The 17,353-nt window shown below is 34.9% G+C and overlaps 1 protein-coding gene across 1 annotated transcript in view; it reads left to right on the top strand.

Annotated features, from left to right (window-relative positions):
• pi4k2b (phosphatidylinositol 4-kinase type 2 beta) overlaps positions 1–15,709 on the top strand; it is a 29,223-nt gene extending 13,514 nt beyond the window's left edge. The window contains exons 3-11 of the mRNA XM_059358175.1: positions 957–1,037; positions 1,884–2,003; positions 2,936–3,067; positions 5,336–5,489; positions 6,151–6,230; positions 8,993–9,095; positions 10,312–10,445; positions 11,315–11,374; positions 14,351–15,709. Coding sequence (XP_059214158.1) covers positions 957–1,037; positions 1,884–2,003; positions 2,936–3,067; positions 5,336–5,489; positions 6,151–6,230; positions 8,993–9,095; positions 10,312–10,445; positions 11,315–11,374; positions 14,351–14,524 — 1,038 coding nt within the window. The 3' untranslated portion in view covers positions 14,525–15,709. The remainder of the gene's footprint in view (positions 1–956; positions 1,038–1,883; positions 2,004–2,935; positions 3,068–5,335; positions 5,490–6,150; positions 6,231–8,992; positions 9,096–10,311; positions 10,446–11,314; positions 11,375–14,350) is intronic.
• Positions 15,710–17,353: the final 1,644 nt, after the last annotated feature.

Below are 17,353 nucleotides of genomic sequence, written 5' to 3'. Positions count from 1 at the left end.
ATATTGATCTGGAACTTGTTAGCAGCACCTCTGTCACTTTCCATTTGTTGCTCATAACTTTACAGGTCTTTCCTTTAGGGGTCTATATGGGTGATTCTCATGAAGCCAGTCTAAGTTATGTCTGTGAAGATTATAAGGACATACTTAATTAAACTAAATATATTTCACTTTTATATGAATGAACAATATAGCCATAAAGAGATACAATTCATTGTTTTGTGTTAAAAATAATGTTTTCTATATTTTTGAACATATTTTTGATTCACAAATGAATTACCGTAATGCGTCCAGATAAAAATGTCATGTTTTCCTCACACTTATATACAATAAATGTTTAATAAACTTTATAAAAAAATAAATACACATTTGTTTAAAAATGTATAATTTAACAGAATATAATCAAATATAATGGTTTTTAACAATGTATAAAGAACAAAATCTGAATGAAAATGAATGAGAAAAAAAGGTTAAATGTTACGGTAATGATAGAATCGTTTGCATTAATATATGTGTATATTTTAATAAAATACATTTTGGTGATACCAGCTACTCTTGAGCATATTTAAGTGCTTGCCAAAGAAAAACTTTCGTTGTTTTTTTTATTTAAAAATGTGTTAAGGTAAAGAATTTTGCTCACAGTGTCTCTAAAAATGTCAGAAAATACCTTAAAATGTTTTAAATAGATTATAAATTCATATTAAACAGTGACTTTAGATTGTATGTTATAAAGGGTCAAAGGAAATATGTATTCAATGCTCTTGATTTTTGCAAAGAGCTGCACCATGTTCATGAGAATCACCCATAAGCTCGTTCTTTCAAGGTCTCTTAACATTTAAAACAGCTCGTACTAGTTATGTCCCTGTGTGCTGTCTGCTCCTGTTGTGCTGCCATGTGCTAAATATAAGTCAAAATGCATGTTTAATGTAATACTCTATTATTCTCTCTTTCTTCTACAGAAAGTCATTGGTGTTTTCAAACCAAAGTCAGAGGAGCCTTATGGTCACCTGAACCCCAAATGGACCAAATATTTTCATAAGGTACATACACGATGTCATAACGGTGTTATGTGTATGTGTGTGAAAACAATATACAGGTGCATCTCAATAAATTAGAATATGAAAAAAAAGTTTATGTCAGTAATTAAATTCAAAAAGTGGAAATAACACATTATATAGATCCATTAGACACAGAATGAAACATTTCACATCTTAATTTATATTGTGGGTTCTAGGCATTTAGAAAATGTGTTCTTTATATTCCCTAGTTTATAAAACATTTGCAAAGTCATTTTAAAATGTATATACATATATTTTTTTATGTTGATTTCCTGCTATATTTAGACTATAATCAGGAGGAAATTGCTGACTGATACATCAAAGTAAAATCTAAAAATGAATACTAATAATTGATTATTAAAATTCAGATATACACTTTGCTAACTGCTCCAAACACAGGTGCATCTCAATAAATTAGAATATGATAGAAAAGTTTATTTATGTCAGTAATTCAATTCAAAAAACACATTATATAGATCCATTACACACAGAATGAAACATTTAATGTCTTAATTTATTTAATTTCCTCTAATTATAATGAGTATGGCTTACATTTAATGAAGACCTAAAAATTCACTGTCTCAAAAGATTTGAATATTACAAAAAACAATTTTAAAAAGTATGTTTAATATGGAAATCTTGGCCTCGGAAAAGTATGTCCATCTATATGACTCAATTCTTGGTTGGGGCTGTTTGACTTGAACTACTGGAAATGAACTTTTCCATCATATTCTAATTTATTTAAATTCATATCACAGTACTCTTATCTAGGATTTTATTTTGAAAGACTTTTCTCAAAGTCTCAAAGCCTGTCCTCTCCCTCTCCAGCTGTGCTGTCCGTGTTGTTTCGGTCGAGGCTGCTTGCTGCCTAACCAGGGTTACCTCTCAGAGGCTGCTGCCTCACTGGTTGATACCAAGCTGGGACTGGGAGTGGTGCCCAAAACCAAGGTGGGGGCTCTGGCTGCATGCATGTTATTGCATTTGAACATTTTTTAAATTTGCAACATGCTGTTACAGTTTGACTGAAATCACAGTGAACTCCTGTGAATGTTTTTAAGCAGAATATTCAGCAGTGGACCGGTATTAGGGCTGGGCGATATATCAATATAAAAAATATAATAAAAAAAAAAGAACACCATTGCACTTAATATTGATTGAGATGGTTAGCAATGGAGTTAATAATGAGATATAAACTATGTTTATTGGGATTTTTTAGTTTCTGGCACTTTTGGATAATAAAACATGCCCTGTGTCAAATTGACCCACAAACATTATTGCTGTTCCTGAGAAACGAACATAACAGGAGGGTTAACTACTTATAACTACTTACAAAAAATAAATAAATGATTAAATAAATAAAAATGTTTTTTAATGTGATATGGAATTAGACCATATCGCACATATCTATATAGTTCAATTTTTTTCTTTCTCTATATATAAATGCTGCCCTTACTAGGGTTTGTCATATTTAATTCTTTTGTAATGTTCGTTATTCTTTTCTCAAAAAGATTGGCCTATTTTATTTCATATGCTATTTTTATTCAAGATATTTTTTTTATTTAAATGTGTACTTTATGGAGCTTTAATTTGAAAAAAGGCTCTCCTGTTATACAGTATTTATCTTCACTTAAATAAACAATTTCATTTAAACTACTTGTGACGTGTCATATTTAGCTTTGACTGAACATTTGCTCTCACTTTGCAATAAAAATATCAGGATATATATCATATATCGATAGTCAGTCTAAATATGTCGGGAAATGGCTTTTGGTCCATATCGCCCATCCCTAACTGGGATATAGACGTGATATTTTTTCTATCTGTCGGAGCAGTGGTTACTAGTAAAGCAGTGGTAACTGAGCGTTTGATCCTTTTATCAGGTGGTGTATCTGGCTAGTGAGACGTTCCACTACAGCGCCATCGACAGAGCCAAATCCAGGGGGAAGAAGTACGCCTTAGAGAAAGTCCCTAAGGTGGGACGACGCTTCCACAGAGTGGGCCTCCCACCAAAGGTAACACAGTGTGTTTATTCCCTGTCATGGACTAATGTTTTGTACGGGCATGGTTGGAAACTCGTCTCCTGTTCATTTTTGTGTGGTGTTCACCTATTGTTTTTACACTCTGTGTTGTTAAAAACACCTTCTAGCTGAAGGTACTCAAAACAAATACTAATATACAGTCATGGAAAAAATTATTGGACCATTGTTTTCTTCAATTTCTTGTTCATTTTAATGCCTGGTACAACTAAAGGTACATTTGTTTGGACAAATATAAGGATGACAACAAAAATAGCTCATAAGAGTTTAATTTAAAAGCTGATATCTAGACATTTTCCATGGTTTTCTTGATGATAACAAAAATCATGACCAAGAAAACATCTGTATTTTATTATATAAGCTGAGGTTGAACAAAAATATATCCAATGTCACAGCCAAAATGATTGAAAAATTCAAAAGCCAAAATCGCCATAGTAACACACTTGGGTTAAACAGTTTATTTAAATATCATGTTGTTGTTTTTTAACATCTACATCAGGGGTCTCGAATACTCAAATTCCTGGGGGCCGCTGAAGGCATTATCAAAAGGTAGAAGGGAGAATATCAAGGTGGGGGCCACAAAATATCGTCACGAGGGCCGCAATTGGCCCGCGGGTCGCGAGTTTGAGACCCATGGTCTACACGGTCTACTTCTCATGGTAATGAAATGAAAGGGTTGTGGTCTCAGCGAGCGGAGGGCTCAGAATAGCCCTGGCAGAGGACAGTAAAAGGAATCATGTCACACACTCTGTTCCCTGAAAAGACAGGTTTATTCAAGAAATAGGTCAGAGGAAGCATAAATGTCATCTCTGCCTCAATATGTGCTCTTTTTTCAGGGCCTTTCAAGCACCGATTGTGTATTTTGATCTAATTTGTTAGTGTGCTGTTCTAGCATCCAACGCCAGTTTTAGCATTTCATCAGAATCCAGTAGAACAACACAACATGCAGCTCGCTGTCTCTTATCTGAGACTTCCTTCTTGATGATCTGTAGCTTTGGAGATGGTGAAGCTAACCTACGTGTTCAGGAAGTAGTACGAGGAAGTTTCATCTTTTATATGCACTGCTGACATTTCAGCCTGTTGACATCAGAAATTCACGTTACATCATTGCACCCCACCACACCATTACCATAGAAACAAGCTGCCTGCTATTTCCACAACACTGTTTTTATGTGTACTAGTGCAGTGCCATAGGTAGCAATTTGTATAGTGGGAGATGAAGTAGATTTTTCAATTATGGCCAAATGAGGTTGTGTGTTAAAGTGGGATGTACAATGAGATGTAATACTCTTTTTTTTTTTTTTTTAAGAAAAAGAAACTAAATCATTCAACATGGTTAGACATATTTACAGACACAGATATAGGAGGGAATAAGTTTACATGCAGCACAAACAGATGGATGTGAATAACAGAATTTGCACATTACATGCATAAAACACTTTTCATAAGGTACCACACCATCCAGCACATACACATTGAACATTGATATTAGCTGGAAACTATTTGAATATTACTGGAAAATCAAACCTTGTAGCTCACTTTAAAACTCCTACAGATAGGTAGGCTAAATAGACTTCCAGATGAGATGAGTCAGGGTGGAAATCCAGAGTGAATTGTGTTACTGACCAGGTGTAGGACTATCACACAATGGGGCGGAGCTCCCCTAAAAGGGGGCGGAGCTCCCCTAAAAGGCGTCCGATCGGAAACAGTGCAATGCTGCAACATGTCCTACGTAAATAATGATATTTTGAAAAATGTATTCAAAAATTTTCTAAATCGAGGATTCACACCTTCGTGCCATGTGCAAGACACAATATGAAATCTGAGGTCAGTCTGACTAACGGACAGAGAGATATGAACTAGACAAGGGGTCTCAAACTCAAATTTCCGCTGGAGGCAATATCAAAATTACTAAAAAACGACACAAAATGACCAAAAAAAGACACAAAATGACCAAAAAAAAGACACAAAATTACTTAAAAAAGACACAAAATGACATGAAAAAGACACACAATAACCAAAAAAAGACACAAAATTCAGAGAAAAAGACACAAAAATGACCAAAAAAAGGCACAAAATGACAAAAAAGACCAAAAAAGACACAAAATAACCAAAAAAAGACACTAAATTACTAGAAAAGGCCACAAGTTTGAGACCCCTGCCCTAGACACGCATCCACACACACAGACGCTTCCTGCTTTTATAGATAGATGAGATGTGATGTGGTGTGTGTTTTGCTTCCAGGTTGGCTCCTTCCAGCTCTTCGTGGAGGGCTACCGTGAGGCGGACTACTGGCTGCGGCGCTTTGAGGCTGAGCCGCTGCCAGAGAACATCAGGAAGCAGCTGCAGTCCCAGTTTGAGCGGCTGGTGGTGTTGGATTACGTTATTAGAAACACAGGTGAGGGTGTGTCTGCGTTGACATTCAAACAGTGTTTACACGCCATCACTCGCCAGCGTTGTCGCCCTATTTGCAGATTCTCTTGTGTTGCATCTAATTTTCACTCATCATTATAGTTCATAACTTTGATAGCTTTCTGATTGTGCTCTCTAATAAATATATATATATATATATATATATATATATATATATATATATCGACTTATCGTTAAAATGGACCCGATAGTTTTTTTCTGGACTCAATATGTTGTTGTTTACATGTATGACTTTTTGTGCTTATTTGTGTTGTGTTTAAAGTAATTCTCCAAATGATTGACAGGCAATACGAATAGCTATAGTATAGAATATATAGTTTATATGTTATTTTAATAATAAAATAATACATAATGATTATTTCAGTGTAATTAATTGTTAACTGTTAACTGTTAACTTTTTAAAATCTGGCACCCAACAAATATCCCATTACAAAAAAAACTAAAACAAAGCATTTTCCAGAAAATAAAAACTAATTAAAACTAGCAAACTCAGTCTAAAAACTCATTAAAATGAACTGAATTTGAAAACAAAACATCACAACAAAATTAAAACTAAAACTGATTAAAAATCCCAAACTATTATAACCTTCATTGTTACTCAGCACTTTTCTCTGCTTCCTCCTCAGATCGAGGGAACGACAACTGGTTGATCAAGTATGAAAAACCAGGAGGAGGAGGAGGAGGAGGAGGAGGAGAAGGAGAGAAGGTGAGGTTAAATCAACACATACTAGGGTGTGTTCACACTAATTATACAACCATTTTAATCCTGTGTCTTATAATTTGATGGCTGGATTCCAAATATGTTTTCATCATGAAATACCACTCATGCTATAAACAACAGAGCTGTAGCCTACCTAATGAAATGAGTTCACATTGAAACTTCTGTTGAGGTTTTTGAATAAAGCTTTGAATGTCTGCCGTCATATTTTATGACGTCATCCCTTGAAGAAAATCCACAAGATGGCACATTGGATCAATAGTTTATTTATAGTGCAGTTAGATTGCTGCTAGACCGCAGTTTTAATACAAGTTAATGCCTCTCCCTCTCTCTGGCAGGAAAAATGTTTTTGAAAAGCTGAAAACCATTTCATTTTTCATTTTATGAATTCTTCTTTGTGAACCAAAAAAATAAACAACAAGATAAACTATAACAGCGTAGGCTAGATGCATATACATATACATACACATTCTCACATAGGCACCATTAAACAGATGTACATAAACATTTACACACATGCAGTATATGTAACCCTATACATATACACACATACAGTATATATAACCTTATACATATACACACATACAGTATATATAACCCGATACATATACACACATACAGTATATATAACCCTATACATATACACACATACAGTATATATAACCCTATACATATACACATATACAATATATATAACCCTATACATATACACATACAGTATATATAACCCTATACATATACACACATACAGTATATATAACCCTTTACATATACACACACAGTATATATATATAACCCTATACATATACACACATACAGTATATATAACCTTATACATATACACACATACAGTATATATAACCCTATACATATACACACATACAGTATATATAACCCTATACATATACACACATACAGTATATATAACCCTATACATATACACACATACAGTATATATAACCCTATACATATACACACATACAGTATATATAACCTTATACATATACACACATACTGTATATATAACCCGATACATATACACACATACAGTATATATAACCCTATACATATACACAAATACAGTATATATAACTCTATACATATACACACATACAGTATATATAACCCTATACATATACACACATACAGTATATATAACCCTATACATATACACACATACAGTATATATAACCCTATACATATACACACATACAGTATATATAACCCTATACATATACACACATACAGTATATATAACCTTATACATATACACACATACTGTATATATAACCCTATACATATACACACACATACAGTATATATAACCCTATACATATACACAAATACAGTATATATAACTCTATACATATACACACATACAGTATATATAACCCTGTACATATACACACATACAGTATATATAACCCTGTACATATACACACATACAGTATATATAACCCTATACATATACACACATACTGTATATATAACCCTATACATATACACACATACAGTATATATAACCCTATACATATACACACATACAGTATATATAACCTTATACATATACACACATACTGTATATATAACCCTATACATATACACACACATACAGTATATATAACCCTATACATATACACAAATACAGTATATATAACTCTATACATATACACACATACAGTATATATAACCATATACATATACACACATGTGCTGCCCGGCTGTGAAAAATGTTATGTGAGGTGTTTGCTCACATTTAGCTCTCAAAGTGCACAAGATTGATGCATTTAACTAAAAATGGTGCAAATTTTTTGTCCCGGGAGGACATGCTGTTAAAGAAATTATTATGGATAATACATGGATTCAAAACCTGATAATATATATAAACTTGTTTTATATATATATATATATATATATATATATATAAACCTGAGAATATATATATGTAACCTGAGGATATATATTAAAAGTCTAAGAATTTATATAGAAAGTCTGAAAAAATATTAAAACCTGAAAATATAAATTGAAACTTTTAATAGATGGTTATTTTTTATTACTTGCTAATACTCAAGAGTAATTTTTTTTTTGTATTTGGCAACTGTTGAGAGTTGCACTTTACACGACATTTTTAGATTTTTATTTGGTTGTATGATTTTTATTTATAAAGACAAAAAAAAATCATATTTTCTATATATTTTTCAGTATTTTGTAATATCGTCAAGAATATCGTTATCGCAAAAAAGACTCTGAAATATCGTGATATTCTTTTAGGGCCATATTGCCCACCCCTAATTCAAATGTCAATGTTATGCATGAACTGTCCGAACTGTTCTGTTGAAGCAGCGGTAAACACTCACACATAAATGCTCAAACACACACACACACACACACACACACACACACACACACACACACACACACACACACACACACTTGTGTATTATTTGACCGAGCCACTCATTGACATGCAGGACACACAGGGGCCCACGCTGACAGACAATAGCTGGAGTAGTGCAGGTCTGGAACAAACCCGAGCCCTGGTGACTTTGTTGGTTCCACCAACCAGAACACTGTCTGACTCCCAATCATCAATCATTATTTGCTGTGCACTGATAAATGAGCAAAAGGTTGTCATCTATAATTAATCAGGCCTTTGGACAGTGATCAATGAGCAGTCTGGCCATCGATCATTAATCTCCCAGTCAGTTGTTGGTCGTGACTCCTTTCATCCTCTTTTCCTCTGGCTGTAGGATGCAGAGTGGCCAGAGAGCAGCTCCGACTCCTGCAGCAAGATCGCAGCAATAGACAACGGCCTGGCCTTCCCCTTTAAACACCCGGACGAGTGGAGAGCCTGTACGTACCTCTGTCCTGCCTCACCTCTCTTTATTCTCCATCTGTCTTCTACTTCTGGCTCTTTCTCTCAACACCTGGTCACCACTAATAGAGGGCAAAAAAACACTTTCATCCTGGATTATTGCCTTTTTTTTCTCATTTAGTCTATGAAATGGGGGGAAAAAATCTGACAGATCCATTTCAAGATAACAAAGCAGAGTGTTATGAAATTATTTATTTAAATTACAATGATAAAAGCATTTATAGTAATAGGTTTTTTAATAATATATATATATATATATATATATATATATATATACACACACATAGAGCAAACAAAAAAAGCAGTTATCAGTCTAATTCAACATTGTTACTTTATTGTAACAGACATACCATTATTGCTTTTGGACGTTTCCAATGTGATGGGAGGAGGAGAACATCCATTGGCTCAGGGCAGCTTTGTTTCCAACATGGTCTCACAGGAATCCATGGAATAGCCACGGAATCACATAAATTTCCGTGAAACTGACACGGATTTCGCTACAATACAAGTTCATGACAGTCATATCCCGTGGCTATTCCAACATACAAAGTGATTATGTACATTCACTGAGTGAATATTTAGAAAATAAAACATATATTTCTCGCTAGAAATGCGATCAAAATCAATTTTTATGCAGAAACTAAGTCAAAATATTGATTTTTTTTTTTTCACTAAAAATGAGAGAACTGTCCGCCATGTTTTTTGTTCTGACAGCCGGAACCTTGAAAGTCACGTGACTTGGAACAAACCAATAGGAAAAAATATCCATGGAATAGCCACGGGGTATGACTGTCATTAACTTGCATTGTAGCGAAATCCGTGTCAGTTTCACGGAAATTTGAGTGATTCCGTGGCTATTCCACGGATTTTGAGTTAAGCGAATCCGTGGCTATTTCACGGATTCCTGTGAGACCAGGTTCTCTGTTTGACATATTCTGCAGGAATAGAGCCTTATAACTAAGAAGTATGTTCATGGTCACTATTGTGACCAGTAGGATTAAATGGGTTAATTGATTTTTTTTTTGCCATAATGGTCTCCTTTTCTATCCCTTTTTAAGGTTTAGAAGTAAAACAGTAAAGCCCAGCTTGACATGTGGACTCTGCAGATAGTGAAAGGAGAAGGCTGACTGTTGTTTACGTCACACATCATGTTGTAAGAACTCATGACAAAGTCTTCTGTTGTTCCACCATCAGACCCGTTCCACTGGGCATGGCTCCCCCAGGCTAAGGTGGCCTTCTCCCAGGAGACCAGAGAACTGGTGCTGTCCCGCCTCTCCGACATGAACTTTGTCCAGGACCTCTGTGAGGACCTCTATGAGATGTTCAAGGTACGAGACAGCTCACAACACTCCTCTTCTCCCCTCTTTTCTCTCTTTACATGTACAGATTACAATGAACGGTTCGTACGGGTGCTTGAAATCCTTGAAAATGCTTAAATTTTAATGTTGTATTTTCAAGGTTTGAAAAGTGCTTTGATTTTGGATAAAGTGCTTGAAAATGCTTGACATTCTTCCTGTATTTCTCTTGCAATCTGACTATAGATAATCACATGTTCAATGAAAAAAATAATAAATTCAATATTGAGATTTACAAACTGTACTTTTGGTTGTTAACCCTCTGGAGTCCATCTATTTATTGAAAATACACATGTTTTATTTACAGTAATAACTTTATTTATATATGATATGTAGATAAGCTGAGAAAGCCAGTTGAAAGTGCAATCATAGGAGCTTTCACAGTGTGACATTTATGTTTCTAGACCATTTTTAAATTGTGAATTTTCTTTCTACAATGAAAACTATTACTATTTTTTTGTGTATAAATGGTAAAAAAAAAATGGTACATTTCCATAGACACATGTGTCTTTTGTTTGTATTTTGGGTTCCTGGCAGCTTTATACTTTGTTAATTAAAATAAAATGAAAAATCTGACTGATAGCCAAGTTTGTGTGGAGAAAAAGGAGCCATGCATGTGACGTGTCTGTCGGTATGGTTGAGTGAAATTACCTTTTTTTAGCTTGAAAGTCCTCATCTAAAACATTCAACTTAAAACCTTTGTAAGGTCCTGGAAAAGCTAGAAAGTCCTTGAAAAGTGCTTGAATTTGACCACTCAAAAAGTGAATGAACCTTGAATGAAGGAAACAAAGTCACATGGGCACTTTTGAACGTACTGATGTCTGTTTTTTTCTTCTCTTAAGACGGATAAAGGCTTTGACAAAACCATGTTTGAGAGACAGATGTCTGTTATGAGAGGACAGGTGAGTTTTCTTTTTTTAAACTGCACATGTTTTTACTTTTCCTATCAGCCTCTCTGACGTTTTTTGTGTCCTCTATTTTGTTCTTTCCTTTTATATCCCACCTTGCTCTCCTTTCTCTCTCCAGTGGCCTACTTTCACTCACTTTTGTTGTTTGCTTTGCAACCTCGTCACCACCCATCTTAACCTAATTTCTCAACATCCACCCAGCTACAGCCCTGCCTCACCTTTCCTGTTTGTCTGTTTTGCTCTACTGGCTTTCCTTTACCTCTGTGACCACTGAGTGTGTCACAGCGTGATGATTGAATTAGTCAAAGACAGCAGCATGCAGTTCATTTAATTAAGGAAGTCCATCTTTTTATGCAATTCTCCTAATAGTGTTGTCGTTTTCTGTTCAGGCTACATAATGCTCTTTTATAACCATTCCCCCCACCATTAATCGAGGCAACGGAAAATTCATTTAAAGCCTTTTTTTATTAGTTTCGTCTGGCATAACACTGTTGCTTTAGATTTCATAGCTGTTTAACCCTTTGGAGTTTGGGGCTGTTTTGTTGGTTTTTGACTCTTTTTCATTCTGCCTGTATATGCAACTTAAATAATGATTACCACGCCATGCTGGTATCATCTTTTTCAGCTCAACCTCACCTGATTATTATTATTATTATTATTATTATGTCATTATGACTTACTGGATCAACATTTTGAAACACAAAAAAACACACAAAAAATACAAAAAACACACACAAAAAAATATTTAAAAAACCCACATAAAAACCCACAGACCACACACATAAAAACACAAAAAACCCACAAAAATTACAAAAAACACAAAAAACACATGAACTGAAAACATAAAAATAAAAAACAGATAAAAACACAAAAAACACACAAAATCACACAAAAAACAGTGAACACAAAAGATTGCATTAAAAATGTTGAAACACACACTGCAAAATTTGTTAAGTCTACAATACACAAGTCTTTGAATAGAGTTGTTAAACACTTTTAAATACACTTATAACACAATTATTTGAGAATGTTTATTCACTGAAAACAAAATATAAAAGCTGAAAGAAGACAACAACATTGTTGTTACTGCTCTCTGTTTGTGCATTACTATTAGAACCTTTTACAGCAAAACCAGAGTGCAGTAACCACATTTTTGGGGTCAAAGGTCAAATAAATCATCATGATTTTGAGCATAATAATGACATCATCAATTCATGTAGAAATAAGTGTCGTATCACTTACCTACCTATAAACCATTTGGCTTGCCAGTTAAAAAACATTTAAAACCTTTTAAAGCAGTTTTTCTCAGTTGTACCCTTTGCATAGTTACTGCAGTTAGACTCTGTAGGACACATTAGAAGATAGCAGTCAGTTGGGAGTAGAAAGCAGAAGTATCAACTACATAAATAAATCAATATCAGTCTAACTGTATGCTATGTTTAGAATATTTTCAGCACTTAACCGTGCTGCCAGACAGCCCTTTTTCAAAGGGGAACTGAAGCTGTTATAACCATTATGTATGTACTCTCTTCAAAGCAACCAACTGTTTTATAAGAACAGTCATTTTATTCCACAGAGCACAGGAGGAGCTGGTCTACTGCTGCCTCCATCAGTTTGTTTGTGATATTGTGGGACTTATGCTGGACTTACACCAAAAGATTTCCACAGTCCCAGACTAAAAACTGAAAGTCTTTAGTAAATCTAGGAGTTTTACTGGAGTCACGGCACTCCATCATCTCCATGGTTAAGTTTAAGGTAGTAATCTGCTCTGTTTCATATCAGTCTTTTCCTAGTCTTGGTTTGGATCATATCAAACTGTTTGATATTATCTCAAGTCTCAGTGACGTAACACAATCACCAACCAATAGATGACGGTTCCAGATCAGCCAGTAAAACCACTTCCACATCACAATAATGCTAGTAAGTTCAGTCCTGAATAAAAATATAGTGATTTCACATATTTAGATGTTTCTTAGTAAAGAGAAGAGTAAGGAGACCCAGTTAAAATGTATAAATAAATGTATACATAAATAAGTAATAAATAATCAATGATTAATGGATGATTAACTAAATGAAAGTTGATAGAGGTGATAGATATAATTATTCAATTAAACACACTTTTAATTAAATAGGACATAAATGTATATCATGAATTCATTTCTAGACTTTCCTTTATTCTTCCTTATATCTATTTTTACTGTAAAATAGTCAACTTTTCATGTCAGAAAAACAGAAACCCTTTTTCAGCTTTGGAGGGGGCATTTTGTGGCGTCTTATCCTCTTCTTCTTTTTGTAGTTTATTAATAGTTACCGCACAAGATTCACAGTCTGTCTAAAATCTCAGTGTGAGACTTGGCTGGGACTGAAAACTCTGAACACTTGTCTTTAGATGTGAGCAGGTGTGACACGATAGTTTTCCGGGAGTCTTTTCCAAATCTTTTCAAAGTCTTCTGATGTTTAGGTAGCATTAAGTGAATCAGACTATGAACAACTACATCATACAAAAAATCTGAGTCATCCCTTTAGACCAGGGATGGTCTAATGGGAAATAGGAAATCTTAAATGGGAAATCTTAAAAGTGCAGTGTAAAAATGCACAAAATTACTTCTTGCAATTAATGTTGGTCTGCTGTTCTTGCACTGAAATAAAAAGAAATCACAGTAAGTGGTTATTTTTTATTTGCTTCAAACCTTTTGTATTCCTATTTATACTGTTATACATGCATTTGAGCATGAAATATGTTAAGTTACTGCACTGTAAACATATTTAAAATTGCAGTTTCATCATATCTGGTTAAGTGCACGCTCCTATATGTGGCCCTGTGGTAGCGTCCATGAAAAATTGTGGCCCCCTCCAGCATTTAAGTTGCCCATCCCTGCTTTAGACTCACAGAGACTGTCAAATGCAACCAGTACTCAAAATGAAAATGTTTTGTGTATGCCGTGCATCATGACTTCTCTTTATCTGCAGGTGTTGAACCTGACCCAGGCGCTGAAAGACGGGAAGAGCCCCATCCAGCTGGTGCAGATGCCCCGGGTGGTGGTGGAGCGCAGCCGCTCCGGCGGCCAGGGACGCGTGGTCACGCTGGGCAACGCCTTCACACAAACCTTCCACTGCAAGCGCCCCTTTTTCTCCTCCTGGTAGTCAGAGACGTGTGAAGGGGGGGGGGCAGCCGAGGAGAGATCTGCAACAGCTCTTTTTCTGTCCTGAAGTCAGGAAGACGTGAATATCACACTGCTCATATTTCTTTGGCGAGAGGAGAAATGAAGACGAAGACACGGTGGGTAGAAAAGTAAAAGATGAAACTTGGCTTCTGCCCATCGTTCAGTTAGTGAAGAGAAGCTGCAGAGATTGGCATACCAGTGTCTCCTAGAGACCTTGGGGCTGTTTCTGGTTGCTATGGTGACTTGATTGGATAATCGGCTTTTCCACAGAGGTGGGCTTTGTTTATTGTTAGGAGGCAGAAAAGATTTTTTTTTTTTTTTTTTTTTACCCACCCAAAGTACCTACTGAAGTCTCTTGCAAGGTCTCTTAGTGGGGCTAATGGCCAAAGAAGAAGAAGAAGTACTTAGAAACCACAAACTACCAGATCTGTGGTTCACTATGTTTGGGAATCTTAAGAACTCTTCAGAAAGCTTTTCTTTTTTTTTTTTTTCTTCCCAAAATCTGGGACAGCGCAGTTCCTAGTGAGGGATAAAATCCCGAGCTAATTGCTTTGCCTTGTAGGAGTACTTATTAAATGCACTTGCACTGCTGGAAGTGTCTGACTGGTTCTGCAGAACTGGGTCGAACCGCTTTTTACCCAGTGTTAGTTTAAAAACCACATCTGTTGAACAAACACAACCAGTGTCTTCAACTCTCACTACTGCCAAAATCTGTGTGTTGAAGGATTATTTAAAAGCCTCAAGGAGAGAATATTGTTAAAACTTGAATATGAATTTGGGGAAGGAGGACTAGTAATAAACACATTGCTTGAATGTAATCTGTTTACGGTTTCTATAGAGATTCTTGCTCCTAAACATTTCAATACGAGTGAATGCTGTCAAAAATAGACTTTTTTTCGTAACAATGAATGTATTTGTTGGTTGACATGTATTTAATTGCTGGCAAGCAGCTTTCTCTTGAGCCTCGTGGCATGAGGGACGCCACCTCATCCCTTTACGATACATTATGTGAAGAGGAAATACAAAACAGAGGACAATATTTCTCACTTGCTCGATGCTGTTGTGTTTTCTTATGTATGCATCTTGAAATTTTTATTCCAACTCAATGATTGTATGAAAAAAGTTGTATATTTAACAGATGAAAATTAAAATTTGGGAATATGAATCTTTGTTTTGGTCACAGTTTCGTAGAAAAAGTATCTGTGGTGATGAGGAATGAGATAAAAATGAAGTGCTACCAATCCTGCTGAGGAAAATAACATCATACATAGAATTACACCTTTTTTTTTTTTTTTTTTTTTTTTTTTACATTAACTCTATGGAGTCTTGGGCTATTTAGTCAATTTTTGAATCCCTTTCATGTCTTTTCGTGTCCGTTGTTTCTTTTTTAGTTATTTTGTGTCTTTGTGTGTGTTTTTATTAGTATTTTTGTGGGGTTTTTTTTCTTTTTGTGTCTTTTTTAGTCATTTTTTTGTAATTTTGTGTCTTTTTTTTGTCTTTTTTTCTAATTTTTTCTCTTTTTTTTAGTCATTTTGTGTATGTTGTTGTGACTTTTTTTAGTTTTGTGTCTTTTTGGTCATTTTGTGTCTGTTTTTAGTCATTTTGTGTCTTTTTTAGTCATTTTGTGTCTTTTTTAGTCATTTTTTGGTCACTTTGTGCCTTTTTTTAGTCTTTTTTTTTTTTGTCATTTTGTGTCTTTTTTTTGTCATTTTGTGTCTTTTTTTGCAGGGTTGTATGAGGTACTTACCCACAGTCGATGTATTACTGCAGTAGATGATGGTCTGCATGTTCCCAGTTTGGAGAACAGACTGCAGGCCGGGCCTGTCACAAAAGTATTTTAACCACCTAAACAACGGCCCATACAGAAGCCCTGAAAGGCAAGGTGAAATTATTATTTTTTTCGGACATTGTTGGCCAAAACCAAAAAAAAGTTTATCTTGTACATACGAGATACTACAGGTGCATCTCAATAAATTAGAATATCATTAAAAGGTTATTTATGTCAGTAATTCAATTCAAAAAGTGGAAATAACACATTATATAGATCCATTACACACAGAATGAAACATTTCATATCTTAATGTATTTAATTTATTCTCCGTAATGTATTCTCTTTATTCCGTATGCTGATAACATGTAGTTTAAGACAAAAAAACTTGTTATATTTCTTATGCATTCAAATGTGTAATGTAAGCCTACTGTGGCAAGGGATTTGTTGTGTTAAATTGTTTCAGGATTTAGTTTACATTGAACTTAACTTACAGTGTACATGTCATGGAAAAAAAATTTGACCACCCTTTTTTTCTTCAATTTCTTGTTCATTTGAATGCCTGGTACAACTAAAGGTACATTGGTTTGGACAAATATAATGATAACAATAAAAATAGCTGATAAGAGTTTAATTTAAGAGCTGATATCTAGACATTTTCCATGGTTTTCTTGATAAAGATTTTGGTTATTATCAAGAAAACGGTGGAAAATTGCTAGATATTGGTGCTTTCCATGATTGTGTGCTACACGCTTTGTAAAGCTGCACATCCTTCCAGTTCATACTGCAGTGCAGGTTAGACTGATAATAATTTTAACACAATCTTTGATGAGCAGATGTTGTCATGTGGACAAACACGTGCATAATTTAACCGCCCTCATTAAAACATCTCTACATGCATGTGCAAATGAAACACGTGCACCGACACACGCCCACATACTTCCTCACCCAGCGCTCCATGTCTAACCATGACACCGTCAGGAGTGAAGGAGTTCAACAGTGTCACTGCACACACTCCGTTTAGACAGAGGTTACACCCAC

This window comes from Centropristis striata, chromosome 1, assembly GCF_030273125.1.
Source record: "Centropristis striata isolate RG_2023a ecotype Rhode Island chromosome 1, C.striata_1.0, whole genome shotgun sequence".
NCBI lineage: Eukaryota > Metazoa > Chordata > Actinopteri > Perciformes > Serranidae > Centropristis > Centropristis striata.
The sequence above is the reverse complement of the archived record's forward strand: the minus strand, read 5'-3'. Positions and strand labels throughout refer to the sequence as shown.